This window comes from Dama dama, chromosome 30, assembly GCF_033118175.1.
Source record: "Dama dama isolate Ldn47 chromosome 30, ASM3311817v1, whole genome shotgun sequence".
In the NCBI taxonomy this organism is placed as follows: Eukaryota; Metazoa; Chordata; class Mammalia; order Artiodactyla; family Cervidae; genus Dama; species Dama dama.
Window position 1 is genome coordinate 22,065,598 of NC_083710.1, and position 25,570 is coordinate 22,091,167.

General features: G+C 34.7%; 2 protein-coding genes across 4 annotated transcripts in view; one reads left to right on the top strand and one right to left on the bottom strand.

Annotated features, from left to right (window-relative positions):
- The window catches only part of RB1 (RB transcriptional corepressor 1), a 115,525-nt gene that overhangs the window by 63,884 nt on the left and 26,071 nt on the right, over positions 1-25,570 (top strand). The window lies entirely within an intron of this gene.
- Positions 16,144-18,309, bottom strand: LPAR6 (lysophosphatidic acid receptor 6). Its single transcript, XM_061133153.1, has one exon. It carries the CDS (start codon positions 17,553-17,555, stop codon positions 16,530-16,532), a length of 1,026 nt encoding a protein of 341 aa, XP_060989136.1. The 5' UTR covers positions 17,556-18,309; the 3' UTR covers positions 16,144-16,529.

Here is a 25,570-nt window from a genome sequence, read left to right on the forward strand (position 1 = left end):
GTCACTGTATTCTTCACCACCACAAACTCTGTTAAAAAAAAAAAAAGCAAAACATGCCTGTTGTCATTTAAAAACATCATTGATGAGCCAGTTAAAAGTATTTATTTTGTATAATCTCTATTCTCAAGTACAGTGTGGTTGAAAGCAATTAACAATAAATGTTGCCAATGATGTTTTGAGTTCTCAAGGGAAAGTTAGAATTTTGATAATCTTGTATTCACTGTAAGCAGAATAGCTTCCCAATACATCAAAGACTTTTCTGATGAATTCAGGGGTAGTATTAGTAAATGCAATTGTTTAACATTACATAAAGAGATTCATCAGCATTGTAAGATCTATGTAATTCAGTGAACTGTTATTTCCAAATGACCAATGCATCATGCTATAAAATCATACATGAGTAAGAAGTTTATTCAGAGTTTAAGGTCTTTAATAGATAGATCAATGGTTTTTAAGGTCTCAGAATGTGAAGTTTAATTCATGAATTAAAATTCATGAAAAAAATTAAAAATTCAGTGAAAATAAAAATTCATGAAAATTGTTTCCAATTTCACATTGCAATTAACCTTTAAGAAACTACTGTTTGTTGAGTTTTAGGGTAGTGTCAAAAAAGAATATCTCTTATTATCTGAAAAGTCTATTAAAATACTCCTTCTTTTTTCAACTACATATTGTGTGAGGCCAGATATTCTTATACTTCAACCAGACAACACATTTCAGTGAAGCAAATACAGAAGCAGATATGAGAATTCACGTCTCTTCTATAGGCTAGATATGAAAGGGCTTTGCAGGATTATAAAACTCTGCCAGTGTTCTAATTTTTTTGTTTATTTAGGAAAATAGACTTAGGTTTCATAAAAATGTTAGTTTTGTTAACATATAGCAAGCTTCAGTTCACTTCAGTTCAGTCACTCAGTCATGTCTGACTCTTTGCAGCACTGGACTGCAATATGCCAGGCCTCCTTGTCTGTCACCAATTCCTAGAGCTTACTCAAACTCATGTCCATAGCAAGCTTATTTTGGTTATTTCAGATAAATTGCATTCTTAAATTTTTTTCAGCTTTAATTACACTTAATTAACTTTAAGATTTAATTATTAACACAGTAATATTGCATGTGTACTAAGTCATTTCAGTCGAGTCCAACACTTTGTGACTCTATGGACTGTAACCCGCCAGGCCCTTCTGTCCAAGGGGTTCTCAAATATTGATAGACACACTTACATGAACAAAAACTTTTGGGTCCTCAATAATTGAAGAATGTTAAAGGATGCTGAGTCCAAAATGTTTTGAGAATACTTTCCTTATATTCTCTTCTCGATTCAGACTTCTCTGTTTACTATTACTCATACATCCATGTTTGTCTCTGCCTCTCTCTGAGTCTTTGTTCACTTCATAGGCTCCACCTGAAATGCTTTCCCCTTTTTATTTACCAGATTTTCAGGTCTACTTCCACTTTGCCTTTTGCGACCATCCTAAGTCTATAGTCATTCTTTCCTCCTTTGCAGTCTTATAGTGTTGATCAATACTACTTCCTGGTCATTTATAAACTTTGTATCTTATTACATGTGTATGTTTCATTTTAAGTGCGTTAATGTATGGGAAAAGCACTTGGAACAGCATCTCTGGCTTTGTATTATAAGATATGGCAGTTAATTACACAAATGAGAATGAAAGACAGAGAAAGGATCAACTTATGACATTAAGGTAGTGTCATTCATTAAAGATAGCTGGGATTGAATGAGATTTCCTTGGGAGGTGAAATTTGGTTATGTTGAGTTTGAATTGCCTGTAGATCATCAAGTAAAGGTGTCAAGAGGCAGTTGGATATGTGTGTCTGGAGTTTAGGAAAGAAATTCTAGGCCAGGAATAGAAACCTGAGAGCTGCTGGCACATATATAATAATAGAAATTACCACCCTTTATTGACAATTTATCTGTGTCACCCACACTATGGTGAGTACTTCTTATCATCTCATTTGACTTTTATAATAATTCATGAAGTATTATTATTCTAAATGAGGGAAATAATGCTTAGAGAAGTTTAATAACTTGCCCTAAACCATATAAGCTAAACAGTTATGAGCTTATGGCTCAAACACAGGTCTCTCTGGCTCCAAAACTATAAATCCCTGCATTTTTCCAAATGGCTAAAGTTTAGGAAATAGAATAAGGTCATTTAACAGGAGAGTGTAGTACAAAAAGAGAATGTAATTTAGGATAGAATCCTAAGGAGCACCAACAGTTAAGGGATAGACAGAAAACAGAAGCCTACAAAATAGATCAAATTAAGGAATCCTCCTGTCGCTAAGGAGAAATATCAGAAGTGGTGTCATAAAGAGAGAATGAAAAGGTCTGAGTACTTGCTGTTTCAGATGCTGTAGGAGAAGTCAGTAACAACGAAGGAGTGTTTATTAGTTTCAGCAACAAGGAAGCCACTGGTGAAGGTAGCAAGAACTGTTGGAAGAAGTGGTGTGGGAGCAGGAGTAGATTGCAGTGGAATTTGGCTCAGGTATGAGTGAGAGATATAGTGGAGACAGTGCTTATAAATAGTTTCTACCAGTTTTATCTGTATAGGGAAGTAAAGGTATAGCTGGAGGTATGTGAGGCAACGGGATAATTATTTTTCAAGATGGGAAAGGAAGGATTAAATGTTGATAGAAATGAGTTATCTATTGCTGAATGGCATATTAGTGGCTTAAAACAATCATTTTATTTTGCTTATGATTCTGCGGGTCAGAAATCTGGGAAAAGCTAGACTGGACAGTTCCTCCCGGACCATGTGGTGCCAGCTGGTGTCTGGAGCAAGATTCACGTCTAAAATGTTTCTTAGAAGTCTGATACCTTGCTCCTGCCTCGTATGTGCTGACCTCTCCCTCCCTTTCTTTTTTTTTTTCCCTCCTCATCTTATCCTCCTGAGCTTCTCATGTGAGAAACTGCATCTCATAGCATTTTGGTTTTAGAGTAGTTGCCCTTCTTACAGAGCAGCTCTTTATCACTAATTTTAAGCAATTTGATTAAGATGTGCCTTAGTTCAGTTTTCTTCATGTTTCTCTTTTTGGAGTTCTACTTCGAAATGTGGGCTTATAGGTTTCATCAAATCTGGGACCATTATTTTCTCAAAATGTTTTTGCTGACTCCTCTTACCCCTTCCTGCAGGGATTCTGGTCACACATGCATTAGGTCACTTAAAATTGTCCCACTGCTCACTGATGCTCGGGTTGTTGTTGTTGGCCCAGATGTTTTGTTTCTGTTTCACTTGAAATTGTTTCTGTTACACCTGTGTCTTCAAGTTCATTAAGTTTTTTCTTCTGAAATGTCTTATTTGTTATTAATTTCATCTACTGTGCTTTTAATCTTAGGTATTAGATTTTTCATCTCTAGAATCTGATTTGAATCCTTTTCTAAATCTTTCATATCTCTCTTCAGCATGTCTGTGCTTTCCTTTACGTTCAACTAACTGGAATATAGTTGTAATAATTATTTTAAAAGTCCTGGTCCACTAATTCTAACATCTATGTCTTTTTAGGACTGTCTGTTGACTGATACTTCTCTTTTGAAGGGTCTTTATATTTTTGGCTGCTTGGTAACTATTTACTGGATGCCAGACATTGTGAATTTTACCTTAGTGGTCCTGGATATTTTCATATTCCTTTCACTATTCTTGTGTCTTGGGACACAGTTTAGTTACTTGGAAGCGTTTGATCCTCTGAAGGCTTTTGTTGTTTCTAAAGCCAGTCTTTAAACTTATGACTAATTTTTCCCCACTCTTGAGGCAGTCCCCTCTAGGTGCTCTACCTTATGTCTCATACATTACAAGGTTTTTCCAGACTGGCTGGTGGAAATAAGAACTCTTCTTGGCCCTATGTCAGCTCCTAGAATGGCTCTGCTTCTTCCCGTGCTTCTTTTCCTGGCCTCGGGTAGTTTGCACACGCTGATCGGGGCTGGGGTAAAGACCGAGAGTAACTCTTTGCAGACTCCTGGAGCGCTGTCTTTGCAACTCTCTTTTCTGTGTAAGTCTCTCCTCTGCTACTCTGTCCTGCTAATTTTCCTGATTTCTCTGTCTTGAATTCTCAATTCTGTTTCTTCAACCAGGGAGACCACTGAAGTCTATTTCACTTTCTCCTCCCTGACTTGTGACCTGGGAACACTCTCCAAGCAAAGGTGGAGCTTAAGCATTTGCTTTTTTCCCCCCAGGAATTACTGTCTTATACTGCTTGTCCTATTACTGGCCTGTACTCAGTGTCTGGAAACTATTATTTATGTTGTTTGATTTTGTAGTTAAGACAAATCTGGTCTCTGTTCCTTTATCACAGCCAAAAGAGTTATGTATAGTATTTAGTGATTGATAACGATTTTTGAATATGTATACTTAAAGAATATTTAGGGTTTCATTTCTATTTTCCTGTATTAAATGCATCATATCTTCTGAATAATAGTATTTTGGAGGATACTTATTAGGAGAATGTAGAAGTATTAGTAATTAATTGTTGTATTAAATTTTAGTAAGTCATAAGAAAGCTGAGCCTCCTCTGAATGTTGTCAAATATAGCTGACTCATTAAATTGGATTCTGTTGTGTTTTGTGTTTTTTTTTTTATTTTGTAGTCACTACACATCAGCAAGTTTCTTCATTCAGTTGCAAAAATATTGGACCAGAGCACTTTTATATAAGAAAAGATTTTAAATGTTTCCTCTTTTATTATTTTTCCAAAATTTAAATGAAGGCCTCTTTTATACATCAGTACAGTTGCAATGAATAGCTTTTATTTTTAGAGTCCTGATTTAATGACACACTTGTAAACAAATTTTTAAGCTTCTTTGGTATTCTTTTGAAATGTCAAACTTGACAGGAAATGAACACAAAAGGGAGAAAAGCCTGTGGCTCTGAAAAAGCCAAAAAGGATATCTGTTGTGTATTTGGATGGTAGATCATTAACCTCTGGTGCACTTTGCACAATGGTTTTAGTATTTACCATTAGACGTTAGTTTTTTTCAAAAGTTATATTTTACGAAGAGCAGTGTCTCAGGAAGGCAAATGAATTGTAAGATAATGATTAAGCTGTGTTTAACACTTAAAACAATAAGGATGGTGAAGTAATATGATGTCATATACTATATTTATGTAGCAACCATGCTACTATAATGAAAAATGCTTTATGTTGGGTTTTTTAAAAGCTCGTCATGAGTTTTTTTTTTTTTTTTTAAGTAAGCATATATTTATCGTTTTTCCAGCAAACCATTTTAGTTTTTAAAAATCTGATTCTTTCTGAAAACATCACTGTGGTTTTATAATGTTTCTCATTCTGACCCAGCATACTCCTAATTTTTTGCCCTTAATTCCCACGGTTAAGTAGGCTTTTTCAAGTGATATAGAAAATTAGACTTTACCTTTCAAAGCTAAAATTATTTTATTTTGTTCTAAATACACTTTTGCTTCCCAGTATTTGTATTTTTACATTTTACTTTTCAAGTCATCAAGGCTTGAATACTGAACATTTTTTTCTTCTTTTTCTCTATAGTTTTATAGAGTCTTGTAATATAAAATGTTGTTGTTCAGTCTCAAAGTCGTGTGCAAACTCTTTGCGACCCCATGGACTGCAGCACGTCAGGCTTTCCTGTCCCTCACCATCTCTTGGAGTTTGCCCAAGTTCATGTCTATTGAATCAGTGATAATCCAACCATCTCATTCTCTGTTGCCCTCTTCTCCTTCTGCCTTCAGTTTTTCCAAGCATCCCAGGGTCTTTTCCAGTGAGTCAGCTGTTTACATCAGGTGGCCAAAGTATTGGAGCTTTGACTTCAGCATCTGTCCTTCCACAAGATTATTCACGGCTGATTTACTTTAGGATTGACTGGTTTGATCTTGCTTTCCAAGGGACTCTTTAAAGTCTTCTCTAAGAAGTTCTCTAACCACAGTTTGAAAGCATCAGTTAAAGTTGATCAGTAATTATAAGTACAAAAACCAGAAAAAATTACCACGTGTCGTATTTATTTAGTATGTTAAATATCTATTTTCATTTACATTTTCCTAGGTCATATCATTACCTTCTTACCTTGAACATACTATTATAGACTCCTGCTTGGTCTCCCAGCTTTGACACTACCCTGCATTCTATAGTTTGGTGCTGAGTGAATATTCTTAAATGCTTTTTCATGCAATATTCCTGTTCAGAAACCCACAGTATCTCCCATTGCCATTAGATAAATGCAGCCTCTTTACTCTGGTTGTGATAATTGGACCCTGCCTTACCCTACAATGCAGGAGACCCGGGCTCGATCCCTGGGTCAGGAAGATCCCCTGGAGAAGGAAATGGCAACCCACTCCAGTACTCTTGCCTGGAAAATCCCATGGACGGAGGCGTGTGGTAGGCTATAGTCCATGGGGTCGCAAAGAGTCGAACATGACTGAGCGACTTCACTTTCTTTCACTTTCTTTACCTTTTAGCCTTCTGCTATTCTTCAAGCACTCCCTATGTTTATTGTTTTGGTTTGTTTTTCTTAACTTTTTTTTGGAGTATCCTTCCTTTGCAACATGGTGAAACACTGTGTTCAGAGAGTTGTATATCTCTGGAGCAAACCACATTGACATAGTGAGAGTGAGTATGGCCTAATGTGGGAATCAGAAGACCTGACATTTAGAGCCTACCTCTTCCACGTACAAGTTAATGTCTTTGTCTTAGTTTCTTGCTTTGTAAATTGAGACAGACCAAAAAGATTTTAGTATTTCTAGCTCAAATATTTTATGATTCTACAAAACTGTTTAAATGTTGAGAATTATTTGCCACTGCTGAAGGTGTACCACTACTTTAGATTGCTTCACAGTGTATAAAATGTTGAAGAAACATTTTTCAAAAAAGGATAACAGACAGGGCTCATTTCCCTACTCTCCTTTACCTCAGTTTTTCCCAATTCTCTTTGGATCGTATCTGATATTTGTATATCAGTTATTTGAAAGGAATTGTACTTGCCCCAGCAAGGTATCGAATGACATGCGAAACAGCCCCTACCCTTAAAGAGGCTTGGAACCTATAGGAAAGTAAATCATTGCGATATACTGTGAAATAAGATAAGCCATGAGGGTCAAAGGAAGGAATGATCAATTGTAAGTGGACGGGAAAAAAACAAACTGGGCATGAAAATGTGGAAAGATATTTGGGGGAAAATTATGGACCACATTGGCCATGGTATATGAGTCCTGATTTAAGACTAGTTAATTAGTCTCAAAAGTCTGTTTTTAATCTCTTTAAAAGCGAAGAGCTAGCTCTCTTGGTAAATGAGATATTGTACAAAAGTGAATGTACAAGATAATTTTGTTGTTGTTGTTGTTCAGTCGCTAAGTTGTGTCTGACTCTTTGCAACCCCATGGATTGCAGCACACCGGGCTTCCCTGTCCTTCACCATCTCCTGGAGTTTGCACAGATTCATGTCCATTGAGTCAGTGATGCCATCCAACCATCTCATCCTCTGTTGCTCGATTCTCCTTGTGCTGTCGATCTTTCCCAGCATCAGAGTCTTTTCCAGATTGGCAGAGTCAGTTCTGCCAATCAGGTGGCCGAAGTAGAGTTCAACTTTAGTATTAGTCCTTCCAATGAATATTCACGGTTGAGTTTTTTTTATGCACTCTTTAGAGTGGCCAAATTCTAGATGACTTTACATGATTTTGACTTTAAAGTGAAATACTCTGTTGGTTCTTCACATTGACTCCACAAAGTCGGTATAGGCATGAATCTAATTTCCCATATGAGGAGGAACCTAGGAATCTGTGTCCCAGCTAGCAGCTAATTAGCCATAGATGGAAGGCAGCTAATACTCCTTGACTAGTTGCAGTGTGCTGTGCACCAAAAGTGTTTGTCTAATTTAATTTTCATAATAATCCTGTGATGTTGTTAATACTGTTTTCGTTTTTCAAAAGTGGAAGTAGGCTCAGCAAGGTTAAGCAATTTGTCTAGAGTCACCCACTTGGCATATGAACCCAGATTGGTTTGATTCCAAATTCCACTAGTAAAGTTCCCCTTTCCTTGTACTACATTATTTCTGTTTATTCATTCACACTGTTTTTATTACCACTGTAGCATGTAGTCCAGCATAAGAGACAATATAAAATTTTATTCTAAATGAAAAAATAGCATGTATGTTTTTTATCTTGAGTAACAAGGTGAGTGTTGTGCCCTGGAGCTAGTCAGTACTGGAAACGGGAGAAAGTGCAGCCCTTTGTGAAGCACTCCTTTGTATGGTGTCCTGTTACTGTTGATCTACTAGATTCCTCAGGAAGAAAAGATTAGAAGATTTTACAAAAGGAGCAAACTAGATTTTAAAAGAAGTTACTAGTGCATCTGTATGTTTCATTTTTGTCACTCTCTGAATGATATTTTAATATAGTAATATAAGTATTTTTTAAATCTATAATTATATATATAGTTTAGGGTTGAGAAAATTAAATATTTGAATCAACTCTCAGGGAGATTGAAGGGACGGGTGAGAGTGAGGTGAAATGGAAAACTAGCTCTCTTTTTATAGATTGAAATGTTAAAACTGAGTTCTTTCTGAGTTTTAAAGGAAAAATTTCAGATATGCCTAACGTCTTCTGTAAGAATGAAAAATTGTAAAGTCCAAGAATGAAAAATAAAGGAAGGCAATATCTTAGAAATAAAATTTTTGATAGGGACCTTGTGTTCTACTAGTGAAGTAGTCTAGAAAGAAGTTTAAAAAAAAAAATACAGATATACAGAAAAAGCACAAAAATAAGGATAGTGACTTAGTTCATATGAACAGTTATTCACTGAAATGCAAATAAGTGATTGCTTTATAAAGCTCTAAGACTATAAGTAAGCTCAATTTAATAAAATAACTCTTCTTCATAATTGAACCATTGAAGAAGCAGTGAGGTATTAAATGGTTTTTTATGTGGTTCTTCATATGTTAAAAAACAACAAGCAGAAAACCCAAAGAAACTGAGATAGATAACTGTTAGAAATTGTTCCACATCTTCGCCTGTATTGAATGTTCACGTGAACCTGAGTTCTTGACCCAGATCTGTGTATGGTTTTAAACATAAAATTGTTTCCATATCTAGACCTTAGTTCACGTGCCATCTTGTCTTGAGCCCGGGCTTGACTCCTCAGTGTCTTCTTTTCTCTATGCACTTGTCTCTTTTTTTTAATCTTTGGAACGCCCTGACACGTGAGAATTTTGCTCGAGTTCGCTGTGGAGGAAAAGTATTCATGACTTGTCCATTCATGTCTCCCTTCCCCTCCCCCATCATCCATACGGCACATTCTCCTTGTTCATGAACTGGCACAAAGGACTAAAGAAATTCAGGAACATTAAAAAAAAAATCTCAAACTCAGAAATGTCCCTTGGGTAGCTCATAGAAACTTGCTTTAGGAAGCAGTGCTTATAAGAAGCTCATCACTAGCTTCTTTGAAATCTGATCATCATGTAGACTTACATCAAAATGACCCTCACTTACGTATATTACAGTCCAGTGTAGAAGTGACAATAGGTAACAGCACTGTTAAAAGTGCTGAAATGTGTTCACTCATTTACTTCGCACAAATGTGTGAGGTAGATACTCTCATTATCACCACTTCACAGATGAAAAATTGGAGGCACAGAGAAATTAAGAACGTTTCCCCTGTCCACAAAACTAAGTTGATAGCAGAGCTGTAATTTTGACTCAAACTGTCTTGGTCCCAGAGACGGTACTTTTAACCTTTGTGCTGCCTCGTGGTGTATATTAATCTACCACTAGGTATATGCACTATTGTGACTAGTTTCTTTATTCATGTTTTATCTGTGTTTGTGTCACTGTGCTATAGCAGATCCTTCTGTCTGGATTTTGGCGTCACCATCTCCCATTTAATCTTCCCCGAAAATAAACATTGCTCTTCCTGTTTTACAGACAAGAAAAACCTGAGGTTCATTCAGAGATGCCATGTAACTTGCTTGGTGTGATTCTCAGCAAGTTGTGTGTCTGTAGCTCAGACTGTATTTTCCTCATCTGTAAAATGGGTATGATAATACTTATCAGGGTTGCCATGAGGAATAAATGTACATTTATGAGAATGGTACCTTTTAAAAACATCGCAATTAATCGTTAGTTTCCTTTAGTTCATTTTCTCTACTATACAGTGATTTCCTAAGAACAGAGGACTGAGCACACAGTTAAACAGTATTGGATCTGTTTGTTCCGGCTTACAAGTATGTAGAAATGTTCTCTTCTGACGTACCTCTGTCTCTCTCACTGCCTTCTCAGAATGGAGTAAGTTCAAGGAAAAAGAGGTGTAACTGAACTCCAGCATTGTTAAATGTGGGCAGTGTTCTCTGTTATACTGCCGTTGGAATTTGTTGTGGTGCTTTAGTTGTGAATCATGTCACTAATTACCCTGAGGTCGGTGTTCATTAGTCAAGTACAAACAAGAGAAATGGCAATTGTAAAAAAAATAGTTTGGAAATATCCTCTGTACTTAACCTGTTGAAATGGAAGCACTTGGACTCTTGTTCAGAGAGTATCTTCTATAAGGTCATGATGTTAGAAAATTACCTGAATATAGTCCAAGAATTTTCAGTCTCTAAACTAGTGTCATGTCATATCCTAACTGTAATGGTGTGGAAGGACTCTGGAATCTGGATGTGCAAGGAACAAAAAAATAGAGATATCTTATGAGATCTCAATTCTATTTAATGTAGTTTCTGAATTCCTCCAGCAAAATCAAAAGCTGTTATTAATAGTGAGTTTAATAAAATTTTAGAATCACTCTAGGGCAATTGTTCTTAGACCATGTAAGTTCAGTTACTTTTAATTATAAAATAGAACCAACTTTTTGACATATGTCTTTTTCAGATTTTTATGTCATGTTTTAAAAACTAAACTGCCACAACCTAGTCTGTTTTAAAATGCATTCAAGTGGCCTTTGCATATGTGGCTTTATTAATTTGCATATTGGTTCTTAGTATTTTCTGCTACTGAAATAGACAAATATCAAAGGTATTTTTGGTGTCTTCCTGTACATGCTAGATTTAGAACATGATAAGAAAACTTAGAATAGGAAACAGCTGTATTTTGTGTCTCACTCGTTCCAAAAAAAAATTTTTTTATTCTTGCTGAGTTTCAGCCTCCATTTAAGTTACAACAGATACTTTCTCTTCACGATTTTTATTATATTCTTTAAAAATTCTCAAAGACTGACACCCTGCATTGTGTATATGTGTTGTAATTTATTCAACCAATTTTCTGCGCTTGGACATCTAGGGAGTTCTCAGTGTTTTCCAATTTCAAACAATACTGCATCCTGTACATATATGTATTTTTATATTATTGAAAGTGTGTCTTCAAGGTGAATGCCTAGAATCAGAATGCTGGGTTAAAGGATAAGAGTGCGTATGTGTGTGTGTGCGTGTGTGCATGCACACAGGCGCATGTGCCAAATTCCCACCCATTAGCGTTACACCATTTTGTTTCCCACCAGCAGTATATGAATGTTATCAATTTCTCCACAGGGCTGCTAACTTAAATTTTCCAAGTAACACATTAAAATATTCTTCCTACTCATCATCACCATCATTTCAAAAAGAAAGCATTTTAATAAGGGGGAAAGGACATAGTCAAAATAAAGGATAAGAGAATCTCTTTAAATTTAAATGAAATAAATACAGCTCCTATTGTGATTGTTTTTTTCTTTTTCCTGAAGTTAAATGCATCTCTTCACTATAATCAGAGGGATGGGAGTTTTTCGAAATACGTAATCGTGTCTTTCCTTCTGCTTGAAATCCTTCAGCGCATTCCCCATCTCCTCAGATCTTACCATGGCTATATCATGGCTTATGAGGGATCTCAGTCCTCCATCTGCAGACACTGTGGATTTGGGTTAATCCTTTCAACATACCAGGTTCTTTCCAAGGAGGCCTTTGCATCTGCTACTCTCTCAATTACCATTAAAGGAGTAGACAAGCTAAAAAAAAAACAAAACTCTTACCTGACTCTACTTTAATTGTTATGTGACCTTATGAAGTTACTTGGCCTTTTACTTCTTCCGTTTCTTTTACCTAAGATAAAAGAAGTTGTATAAATGACCCCCAGATTCTTCCAGTTTTAAATTATGAATTTCCCACCAGTCATTTTGATAGGAAGATAATGAAACTCAACACATTCACCCTATGACTAATAACTGTAACGTGGCCATAAAAGCACATATTTGTTTCTCTATTTTATTTCCATAGGTTATTCCTATTTTTATTTAGGTAAAATTGGTATATAACATTATATAAATTTCATGTGTGCAACAGTATGACAGCTGTATACACTACAAAGAGATCATCACCAAAAACCATTGATCACCATACAATAGATGCCCTTCACCAATTCACCTACCCCTCAGCCCTTATGTTCTAGTAATCACTATCTGTTCTCAGTATCTAGGAGTTTTTGGTTTTTTTAATTCATTTGTTTTGTTTTTTTAGATTCTACACAAGTGAAATCATTTGGTATTTATCTTTTTTCATCTGACTTATTTCATTTAGCATAATGCCTCCTGGATCTATGTTATTGAAAACGGCAAGGTTTTGTTTTTTTTTATGACTGAGTACCGTTTACCCAGACAGATACGTAACAGACACTCTATTCATCCGATGATGGGCTCTCAGGTGCTTTCCACATCTTGGCTATTAAAGATAATGGTGCAATGACCATAGGAATGTGTGTATCTTTTCCAGTTAATGTTTTCATATTCTTCAGCTCAATACTCAGAAGCAGAACAGCTAGATCACATGGTAGTTCTAGTCATAATTTTTTGAGGCATCTCATGCTGTTTTCCATAGTTGTACCAATTTACATTCCCACCAGCACTGTGGGAGGGTTCTCTTTTCTTCTCATACTCACCAACACTGTTAGTCCTTCTCGAGAATAGTCCTTCTAACAGGTATGAAGTAATATCTCATTGTTGTTTTAGTTAGTGATGTTGAATATATTTTCACATTCCTGCTGGCCATAAATATTTCAATTATTTTCAAAAAGTATTGGTTGAATCTATATAAGTAAAGCAAATTTTGAGTTTGAAAACCGTTCATTAAATTTGTGAATTATCTATACTTCTAGGGTCCTGTAGCTTGAATTCTGTTTTGGCCACTGCTTTTAGCACTGGTAATTTTGTTCCCCTTTAAGGAGTTACTGAAATAAATCTTTTTAAGAGATGGAAGAAGGAGAGAGACTTGTTAGAAAAGTTTGCCTGGAGTTAATTTCATATTCTTTTATTATCCTGGTCTTGCCCTGTTTAAGTGATATTCTTTGTACTATTATAAAATTGACTGTCAGAAAAATTGGTAGCAAAGTCATGAAAAAAATGAAGAGATAAAAGAAATTTAAGAACTAGTGATTTTAGGATAGATTTCCTAGAACATTTAGGAAAATGTTGCTATTTAAGAAATATTGTTGATCATTAAATACTCTGGTTGATTTAATATGTTCTGTGTCTTTACATTTATCCATTCGTTCTTTTAAACTTGGAGTTTATTTTTTAGAAGTCATAAGTGGATTATTTGGTTTTCAGGACAGCTCAAAAGAACTTTTTAAAAATAATTTCCCTTAGGATTTCCTTAAGATTCATCTACTAGTAGGCACTATTTATAAAATGTTATATATAAAAGGGTCGTTATCTTCCCTCATTTGTGATATCTGGGGTTGGATGTGGCATGCAGGTATTAAAAAGTTTTTGAGTGTTGGGAGATAGTAAAGATCAGTCCACAGGATAGGAGTAACTTAATACAGTGACAAAAGACTGGGTACCTTGTTCATCAGAGGTCTAAAATTGCAGTTGCCTCAGATTCTTGCTAGCTGCATACTAGTTATAAGTTAAATGTTTCTCAGTTGGGTATATGAAATTTGCTGATGTTCCATTTTCTGTTCCTCAAATGAGTCGCTAATTCTTTAAATACCAATCCCATAATTAAGGTTTATACGTCAGATTGACTCTCAGTATTTTGAATGTAGGATATGAAGATAAAACTCCTTGATAAAGTAGTGCCTTTCCTTTTAATTTTCTATGGATATAATACATATATTTTCATACCTTCTTTTGGTAAACTAGCTACTTGGTTGATTTTCTTAGAAAAGATCACTTCTAAGTTTGAAATCAATCCTTAGGATGCTGGAAAGTGGTTTTACACACTTCAAAACTTTTCATCTTACTTCTTTTACTTTAATATGGGAAGGAAGATTAGATAAATCATCTACTCTTTTATAAAGATGTAAAAAACAGTGGGCAGTTTGGGGGGACAGAGGGGCTAGTATTGTCATTCTAAGGAAACAAAAAGTAAATTCTGAGTTTTCTTAATACAGATTTTCTGGGTAAAGGGGAAAGAGATAACCCTTTGAATGTATAATTTACTTAAAAATGCAAAGCCAACAGAGAAAATAACTTTTGTACCCTATTTGTCCCTGTAGTTACGATTTACCTAGGATTTGAAGTTGTAGTTGAGGAAAACTAATATTTGTCTGTTATGTATTCAAGAAGAATCTTATAATTTTTTTAATTCATCTTCCTGTTGACAAGCAGGCAACAAAATTTTCTCCAGTAATAACAACTATCTGATGACTATTTTTGCTTATATTTTAAAATAATATCCATGCTTTTGAGGTCTTGCTCACAGATACTTAATCCAAGAAAACTTCTGAGAAATCTCGGTTATAAACTCAGCACCTTTCTTCTGTATTATTAAATTGTTAGTTGCTTTCCAACTCAAAAATATATGTTTAGAGTGCTAAATATATTTGTTTTTTTCTGAAGAATGGTATCAAATAAAGGCACTTCAGGGTCAATTGAAGAAAACATCTTTACAACATATATACTTCTCTTGAGATATAAAGAACTATTTTTAATTTCTTCACTAGTTTTCTTTTTTAAGGATTTATTTTGTTTTAAGTTTATTGAAAGGAGACTATCACTCACTAACAAGAAAATCCTCCACTGTTATTTTTATGGAAATAGGTTTGCTTATTTAGCTTACTTCTATGATTTGAAACCGCTGCAGCTCAAACCCAGAGAACAGCAAAAAGAAAACTTAAACCTTAAAACAAAGAGTGTTTTGTTTATCCAAATTTGTTTTCAGGACTTGGAAGATTGAAAATCAGATAGATTGAATGCTAATTTAATTATATATCTTTTTTCTCAAGTGAAAATAATTTTTTTAGTTAACTTTGAAAAGCTCCTTGAATTTGGGGAAGAAAAGATATATTGGAAAATGAAAGCGTTTCAGTGTAGATAGTGCTTCATATCTAAATTTTAGCTCAACGCGATACCTTATTTATGTTTGGTAAAATGAAAATGTAATTGTACTTAGTTATTTGACCCTCTAGTTTTGCTGCTTTTTATGGAAGGACCTATGTCCTTACTTTACAAGTTATTTTGACATACAATAACATCTTGTCTACTTGAAATAATATTCTTCAGCTATTCAATATTTGACTTAACAACCTTGCAATTTAAAGAAAGATGGATCAAGACCTCCAAAGTTCAGAAAGATAATGATTGTAAACCTAGAATTCTATATGGAGAAAAGTTCTAATCGACTGTAAAGGGAAAATACAAATTTCTAGACATTTAAAAATTTGTTTGGCTTAAATGGTCAAAACATATGTACTGTTCACTAAGTGTCAAGTATTATATGTTATTTCTCTGATCTAAAATACTTAAAAAACAAGTTACTTGTTGTGACATAAATATGCCTTTAAAATATACCTGTAGTAGTATTTTTTAAAATTTACTTAGCAAAATGACATTTTGTTAGTTTCCACATTACTTTTTGTGGCATATATAATTTTTAAACTGAGTGCTGTTAGATGCAGAAAATGAACCAAAAGAGTAATTTTAAAGTATATTATTCTATATATACAGTATCTGCTTTTTACAAGTTGCATAGCAAGACAAAATCCTAAATATTATCTGTAAGTGTAACTGCTCGACATCCTCAAATAGTGTCAGCATGTCATTTCTACAGAAGACATTTTTACTGTTTTTTTGAAAAATACTCTAAAGACACTTATGGATTCTTTAAATGACTCTTTCTCATTTATATTATTATAGTTTAAGAAAACATGATTAGTAGTTTCAATTAAGACTGAAATCAAAATTAGATGTATACTGAATAAAGGTGTTAAACACTTAAATGAAAATTTTAATATTAATTATTTAGTATAAAATCACTGTGATATTCAAAGACCACACAGATGGTTATCACATGACTTAAATCATGATTACTTTTATATTTTGAACAACTTTTCTAGAGACTTTTTTTCATAATGAAAAGAAAGGTACAAATCAAAGTGGCTCAGAAGAATAAAACTGAGTGTATGCAAGAACAGAATACATTTTAATGCTTAACACATCAAATACTTTTTTAATACTAAAAACTTTCAAATGTCCACATGTTTATTTTCTTTCTGAGGTGGAGAAATTGTTGTCCAGGAAAACACTTTTCACAGTTGAAGGACCTTGGAGGTTCTGTCCCAGTAAAGTCCTGGTGTTGTTATTTCAGACAGCTTATATTGTAGATTCATTGTCAGGTATCTTATTTTTCAATGTCTGTAGGTTATGTTGAATAAAGTTCTCTGTGCCTTGAACTTCAGAGAATCTGGAGTCACTTCTCCTGGTAGACCAGTTTTTCAATTTTATTGAATTCTGAATCGTGTCCGACGTGAAGTAGTAAATGATAGGGTCAAAGCAACAGTTTAAAACAGCAATGCAGAGAGTGATTGGGTACATGGTCCTTACTGCTATTGCTGCTGAGCAATTGACAAATGCCTGTGTTCTCATAAGAGAATATAAAATAAGGTTGATATTGTAAGGCACGAAACAGAAACAGAATATGACCAAATGTACAAATATCATTCTTAAAACCTTAGTTTTATTTATTTTACTTCTACTTAATGTTACAGGTTTATTTAAAGTTCTCAGCACCATACTAGAACAAGTTACGTTTAAAATGAGAGGAATAAAAAACCCCACTATTTCTATGAAAATTACAATCCTTGAGAGAAAGGTTTTCCATGTAGCTGCTGGAAAATTTTCAAAGCAGGTTGCTGAAGTGTTACCCGGAGAAGGAACAAAAACTGCTGGTGCACTTCCTCCCATCACAGTTAACCATACAGCAATGCAAACAATTTTTGCATTTCGTTTGGTTCTCAGCGTCTTCGACTTAAAGGGGTAGACGATGGCCAGAAACCGATCAGCACTAATACAGGTTAAGAACAGAATGCTTCCATACATATTGGTATAAAAGAACATCACTGAAATCTTACAAAGTAAATCCCCAAAGGGCCAGTTCCTTGTTGCAAAGTAAAAGATCCTGAAGGGTAAAGTAAAAACGAAAAGCAAGTCTGACATCGCCAAGTTAATCATGTATGTTGTTGTTTCATTCCGCACTTTGAGAGTACAGATGAAAATATATATGGCGACACAGTTGGATATTAACCCAAGCACAAACACCATGCTGAACATGCACCCATACAAGGTGTACTTAAAGGAGTCATTGTATATGCAGTCGGAGCTGTTGTTGCTTACCATCATAAAGGCACGTCCAGCTTACAGTGTTGAAGCAACTCCTTTGGTCAGCAACAGTCTCCTTTGATATTCAGATCGTGGCCACTTTGTAACCTCCAGTGTATTTGCAAACCCTTTAGATCTTTGCAAGGATTTACAAATATTTCTTTTTCTTCTGAAAGAAACATGAAGTTTGTTGCTATAAAGTTTCCAGTTGATTCTTCAACAAGAAAAAATTTTCATTTTCAAGTCTCCAGAAGATCTGTGATCCCAGGGCTTCGTATTAAAAACACAATGAAGCCAATCCATTGGATTATAAAGTTTAAATAAAAACTGTGTTCTGACACGGAGTAAAACTCCTCATCCTGTAAACTTCTGTTTCCGTGGTCAAGATGAATATTCCAAAATGAAAGTTTCTTTATGCTGCAGAATGTTTAAGCTGAAGTTAGCAATCACATTTTGCTTTTCAGTGCAAAGTTTCTGAGACTGAAACATTCCCAGTTCAACCTCACTTATTTCTTACACCTTTTAAACGAAGTTTTCCTTTTCGATATTCCTGCAGTGGATCCCAGATAGGGGTAAGCAGAGGAGTCTTTCAGAGGTTCCGAAATAAATTGCTAAGCGTGTTCACTCCGGCCGACTCGGAGGCCTTTTCTTCCGCTGCCAGCTGTGTTGTGAGCGGGCTTTCTCTGAAGAGAAGAGAGGCTTGCTGGGTTTGTACTATGACGTCACAGGAAGAAGGGGCTGGACTTGAACAAAGAAGGTTTCAGCCCGGTTTGTTTGCAGTGCCTTTAATCTGATACCGTATCTGCTGGGGATGTACCTAGGAGGCTTGCAAAGGGCCTCTGACTGTTTAACTGAGCAGTCTGCCCTTTAACTCCTTTTATGCGGAAATGCCTTCTGGAATGTTGGCTACCTCTTAAGGAGGTTTTTTTTTTTTTTTATTCTTTCTTTCTTTTTGGTAGTAATCAAGAGAGAGGGAAAAAATCTGTATGTGATTGCTTCTGTGTTTGGGGTTAGACTTTTTGGGGTCTGGGGGAACTAAAATGTGTAGGTATATTTATAAATTGAAATTGTTGGTGGTAACTTAATATAACGTTAAAAAAAATTATTGGCTGTAAAAGAGAAATTTAATCTTTAGTTGTAAAAAGGATTTGAGTTGAGAGACCCAAATTTTGCCACCCTTGGCTTCTGTTTTCTATAATTGCTCCTCAAGATTTAATTTAATTGCCATGGTTGTGAATGGCTCCAATCCTTAGTCTCTTTACTTTTTCATAAACAATTTTCTCACATTCTTTCCTCTTTTCTATAAAATTAAATTAATATTTTATTGCACTTCCAATTTTTTTAATAATCACTTTTACCCAAGAATAAATTTAAAAATGTTTCTGTTTGGTGTAGTAGTATTAGTCTTACAGAACAAAATTGCATCTTTGTAAACAAAGATATTTTTTCCCTATATTGCTTGAAATAAATTTTGGAAAATAAAAGTTACACTATTTTGCTAAATTTTAGGTTCAGAATTTTATTTTAATCACCTCGCCCCCCCTCCCCCCCACCACCAGCCCTCCCTTTACCCCGTTTATTATGACATTAACTATATATTGGACTATGGGTCAGATTTTTTTTTCGTTTAAAAGCTCTTGTGAGTGTTTTCTCGCTATATATTTAAAGTGTACTCATTTTTAAAGCCCAAAGAAATCAGAAGAAAGTATGTGTGGGAAAGGGATAGTTGAATATAGATGTTACTTCCTCAAGGAGTGATGATATCACAATCTATAGACACATTTTCTTATTTTTTCTTATTTTATATTACCATTTTTCAGAAAAGGCAACATCTAGTTGTATTATATTGTTACTATTTTCTAGTTTGGTTCCATTTGGGCTGAAATTCTTCCTTTAGGTTATCAGTGAAGGAAATTTAAGAGCAATTTATTTTTCTTTCATGAATTACATAGCTAATTTAAAACTGATGTTTTGTAGTCTGTTTTATGCTGATTTTTAACCTTTTTAATTTGGACTGCATTCTCACCAAGATGAGCAACTTTTGTTGTTTGTTGATGAATATCCCCTGAATTATAGTCTGTTTTTGTTGTTTTGACAAGGAAATACATAATCAAGTGACACACAGAAAAATAGGAATATTACTTGCACTCAATAAACTTAAAACTTTAGAAGGCTGAATTTCTTTGTATCACACTGGTTTGGAAGAGAGGCAGTATGTGTTCATAAGACAGGTGGAAACTTAAGAGTGAACAGTAATAAGGAGAGTAGTTAATAAGTTTGTATTCTCATTGGGGAAAAATTTCTGTTATAGTTTCTCAGTAATCTGCTTTCAAATTGACAATCTCTTTAGGTATATCATTAAATAATGAAATATAATCAGTTATATGCCCTGATCTTGTTTACTTTTACTTTCATTTTGAATATGGCATTGTCCCATAAAATGAACTAATGAGACATTGGAATATTCTTCCACATATTGATGTTATTCTCTTAATATTCAGTTAACTGTTCAATTGTAGTTTTTTCATGTTTCATTTGCTTAAAATTGGATAGATCACTATTCATTGAATTAAACTTTGTTATTATCAGTATATTAGTATACGTTTGTATTTCCAATTTTTACACAGTACTTGACCCTTAGCAAATACTCACATGTTTACTGAGGCATGAAGTATACTGATAAACTGGAATTTATTGAGAATTGTTTCTACTGAGGAAGAACAACAGCAGAATGACTGAATGGGCAGATCATTGAATGCTAGATGTTTCAAAATATTTAATTTGACTTCTAATTAAGGAACCAGAGTGAAATTAGATAACTTTAAAATTCCTTAGATTAAGATATGAAAATTGTGAAATAACTACTTACAAAAGCAGTTAAATAAGTCTAAGTACTCCAGTATATTTAATAGGTGCTTTTGTATTTGATAGACTTAAGAGACCAAACATTTTATTATGAGATCTGTATACTTCTGAAGGGAGGCCTGGTGTGCTGCAGTCCGTGGGGTAGCAAAGAGTTGGACTCAACTGAGCAACTGAGCAGCAACATACTTCTCAGAGTTAAATCTGGGAATCTGTTGGTTTCTTATACGGGTTTTTTAAGAGCTGATTTGAAATTTTATGAATCTCATTACTTTTCACTTTTCTCATCACTTTTCAAACTTCTTAAAAAATTTTTTTTTCAAACTTTTATTTTATGAAGAAGCCAGGTCAGTAACTAGCTAGCCTTCAAAGTATATATTTTATTTATCACTCTAGTAATGGTATAGTTGTGTTTTAGTTGTTATTTTTTGTTGTTGTTATCAGTTTGAGAGAGAATTCTGTTAACTTATAAGTGTAAGGATTTGAGTAACTTTTGAGTTCTTGACTAAATTTCTGCTATAACTGTGGCTGTGCTTGTAGTTGTGTTTTGGTTATAGTTGTGGCAGTGGTATAGTTGTGTTTTAGTTGTTATTTTTAGTTGTTATTTATCACTCTAGTAACGGTATAGTTGTGTTTTAGTTTTTTTTGTTGTTGTTATCAGTTTGAGAGAGAATTCTGTTAGCTTATAAGTGTAAGGATTTGAGTAACATTTGGGTTCTTGACTAAATTTCTGCTATAACTGTAGCTGTGAGAAGGCAAGAAATTTGACTTTTTCATGTTGTTGTTTAGTTGCTAAGTCATATCCGACTCTTTTGTAACCCCGTGGACTGTAGCCCACCAGGCTCCTCTGTCTATGGGATTTCCCAGGCTAGAATTCTGGAGTGGGTTGCCCTTTCCTTCTCCAGGGGGTCTTCGACTTTTTCATGCCTGATTGAAAATAGGCTTTCTTGAACACCGCTATAAACAAATAATGTGTAAAGTGGGCTCCTCAGCTATTCTTCCTTTCTGTTTTTTCATATTGGTTATTTCTAGCATTGACAGTAATATCAGTTTTATCTTGTACCTTCTTTATTCTCACTTCTTAAACTGACCCTGCTGCTCTAATCTATATGGTTGTTGTACTGTCTTACTTATTTCCAGTCCTACCAGTTTACCCTGCCAGATAGTCATAGATCAAGTCATGAATGAGTCCACTAATTATTTATTCATTTATACCTTTCATTTCATCCAAAAAGGACTTAAAGCAGATTATAATTTTAAAACTGTCAAAACTGATGGAACTAAATATTTAAGATTTTTATTTTATGTAAATTATGCCTACATTTTAAAAGTTTAAAAAGGGAGTTGGTGTGGCACAGTTAAAAGTTTTTAAATGTGAGAAATGTGAGAGAAATTATTCTGAATATTAGTCATATCCATTATTCTAAAAATTATTCCTTTTGAATGCAATAAATGTTTGCAAAAAGCAAAAAAAAAATCTTAAAACATAAATTCTTGAACACATTAGTAAAAGAATAAAAAATAATACAACATGGGAAAGAGAAGAATGGGAAGGGCAGAAAAATCTAGGCAAGGGGAAGCTGCTGCATTTGGCACAAGGGAGAAAAGGAAAATAAAGTAGATTTCATAGTTTTCATTTAGTGAAAGAAAACATTCCAGGGTGTCAAAGAAAAAAATTTGCTTTATTTCAGAAATACATTGTGAATCTTTACACATGAACCACTTCAAATCATGATCTGGTGGTAGAAGGTATGCCATTTCTTGTTGGCTCTCAATTTAGGAAAACCACCCAATGTCCAATTTTGGTTCTGGGAAAATGTATTATTTGTTGGAAGATTAAGATAGTCCAAATATATGCAAAAAATTGAATGAGAAAGTATGTGAAATAAATATATTCAAGTTTAAAAGAGAGTGTGGGACAGTGAAATTTTTAAATGTAAGAAAAACATTGTAAATTTATTTTATTCATTTTGAATACAAGAAATGTTTGCCTTGATGAGAAGTGATTCTTCAGGGTCCTTTTCCATCTCAAATTTACACCTATGAAAAAAGCCAAAGTTTTCTCATTTTAGATATTTCCATGATAAAGTTTCTATTTAGATTTAGAAGCAAAACTTCCTCACTTTGAAAAAAGAACATTTATAACTTACGTTGATAGAATATATTTGTTTTATATAAAAAATATTTTAGCCTAACAGGAACATTTATTAAATTTGTGATAATTTATATCATTTGAAAATGACTTACCTTTCTGTTATTACTGCAGACACATAACACTTTATGTTACTCTTTCCTGGAGCATGAGTCATCTAAGCAAGTTCAAACGGTGGAACCAGATTGTGGGGATGGGTGGGATTAGAAGAAAGATTTAAAAGCTAATGGATGGTGATTTGTAACAAAAGTGTACAAGAATGATGGTTGTAGCAGGTTCAAGCAAAGAGATGAAGTAAAGAGAAGCAAGAATGTGGTGTAAGACTTTACTTGAGTGAGCATGTTTATCACTGTTAACACTTGAGTTGTTCCCTTCCTCCTTTTTTCCTATCTCTTCCTGCTCCTTCATCTGCCGCTCTTAAAACTTTATCCCATTTTTCTGTGGAGACCTTTCGATCTCATCAATTCCTCTTCTGTACTTCCACGATACTTAAAGTGTCTCACTTTTAAAATATATTCATACAATTGAATTCGGTTTAAAAAAACAAGGAAATACTTGTAATATAGAGTATAACAGTAGCTTTTGTACAATATGGAGATGAGAGTCAATCAAGTCAGTTAAAGGGCCTCCAGAGCAGATGATGTCTAGAGAACGCTAGCCTTTAAAGTTGAATAAGTTTCAAATTTCAAGACTTGATGACTAGAGCCTGGTAATAATGTCTTAGTGTAGTCCATGGGGTTGCAAGAGAGTTGGATGTGACTTAGTGACTAAAACAACAAAAACAGCATCTCATTAGTATAGTCATGTCTTTCTCAACCAAAAACACAGAAGATAATTTGAGTGATTGTCTCAGTTCTCTGAAGGATGCCTCATAACTAGTTTAATTCTAAATTCCTAGAAGGGCAATGAGTATATACATTTCATTTCTTTCTTTCCTTTTTTTAACGAATGACATATTCTTAAGATCTAACACAATGAACACGATTGCAAGTACATTTAAAAGCAGAAATACATTTGACTTTAAGCATTTATGTAGATGTTTTGCTTTTAACCTAGTCTAACCAAGCCGAAATTCAAAGGAAAAGATTGGCTCTTTAACATATATTAAATGCAAAGGCATATGGAAGAATTAATCACTAAGATTCTAAGCCACTAGTAATCCATTCCCAGAACAAAATTTTCATGGTCACTTCTTTTTATTGGTTTGCCAGCATGTTCATTTTGATCAACTGATTTCACATTCTTGGGAATTTTGAGGACTTCCTGTCAATACCAGCTGTTACCAGTGCTGCCTCAGAAAGGATACAAACAAAAGACCGGAAGGACTGACTACAAAAGGGCCCCCTTTAAAGCCAAACCTTTTGTTTTTGTTGTTGTTTTCAGTTAAACAAAAACGAACCCTTTCAGGCTGATGAAAACAAGAGAAAGATTGCTGGATTGTTGTCCTGGTTATATGGATAGGGAAATAGGATAAGCACATTTAAATTATTTTTCCTGGTTATGCTATCTTTCTCTCTGGTGTGCTGTATTTATTTGTTTATTCAGGAACAGATATTTACTGAATGCAAACTGTGTGCCAAGAGCTCTTCTAGGTGTTGGGAGTATAGCAGCAAATGAAAAAGAATTTCTGGGCTTATATTTTACTGTGGGAATACAGGCAATCAATAAGCAAACAGTTGTATGGTTGGACATATGGTAATAAGTTCTCTGAAAAAAAACTACATTTATTAGGAAAAAGGAGGTTCTAGTAGAGAGTTATCGGAGAAGGCAATGGCACCCCACTCCAGTACTTTTGCGTGGAAAATCCCTTGGACAGAGGAGCCCGGTAGGCTGCAGTCCATGGGGTTGCTAAGAGTCGGACATGACTGAGCGACTTCACTTTCATTTTTCATTTTCATGCACTGGAGAAGGAAATGGCAACCCACTCCAGTGTTCTTGCCTGGAGAATCCCAGGGATGGGGGAGCCTGGTGGGCTGCCGTCTATGGGGTCGCACAGAGTCGGACACGACTGAAGCAGCAGTAGAGAGTTATAGGAAGGGTAGGACATATGGTGATAAGTTCTATGAAAAAAAAAACAAACTACATTTATTAGGAAAAAGGAGGATCTATGTAGAGAGTTCTAGGAAGGGCTTGTTGATGAGGGGGCATTTGAAGGAAAACTTGAAAGAAGTGAAGAATAAATCACATAGCTGTCTTAGAGAATTAGCCTTTAACTATTAAACAATGTCTTTTTCAAATTTATTTTTAATTGAAAGATAACTGCTTTACAATGTTGTGTTGGAGGGAGAATTAAGAGAAACAATCTTATAAAAAGCTATCCTCAGTCTCTATTTCCCAGCTTTAACTTCCATAACTTGACTTACCAGGTTCCTGTCCCCAAGATTTTCATGGCAATTGGAAATCTCTAGATAGTGTTTCAATTTGATGAAATTCTGTGTGTCTGCTTCTGATTTTTGTTTGGCATGGCACATTGTAAACCAGGAGCTTTGTATTGTTTTGGTTTTGGCTACTTGAAAGTGTTCTTCAAGCTAAATACTTCTAGGAGATGTACGCTCAAAAGACCCCCAGGTCAGTTGTTCAGTTTCAAGTCAGATGGACACTGACTTCTGTGTCCCTGTGCAGTTGTTATTTTATCTTTTTGTCTTGGTGCTTTGGCTGTTACCCTATTAGCTCAAGGGACTGAATTTTCTTCTGCTGAGTTCAGTTTTCTAATAAAGCAGTGACATTTGACAACCTGTGTTAACTTGTTGATACAAATGCCAACTAAAAAATGTCTCTTGCCAGCAGTTTCTGCAAGAATTAAGTCCTTGGTCAGTGCAGTCACTGAACTTTAGCACCCCCTGAAAGGAGTTCAGGGCAGAATGTACTCTGGGAAAACTGGCAGCAGAGACCTTCTGATAGGTATTTTCAGGAGAAATTTTTTGTGAACCTGGATTCTTTCTTCTTTCCATGCTTAGAAAAGCACTGAAACATTAACCTTCTACCAGATGTGTGCGTGATTGCAGGATTCACCTTCACCGCA

Coding starts and splice junctions, on each gene's coding strand:
- LPAR6 (XM_061133153.1), bottom strand. CDS start 17,555: ATGATGGTAAGCAACAACAGCTCCGACTGCATATACAATGACTCCTTT.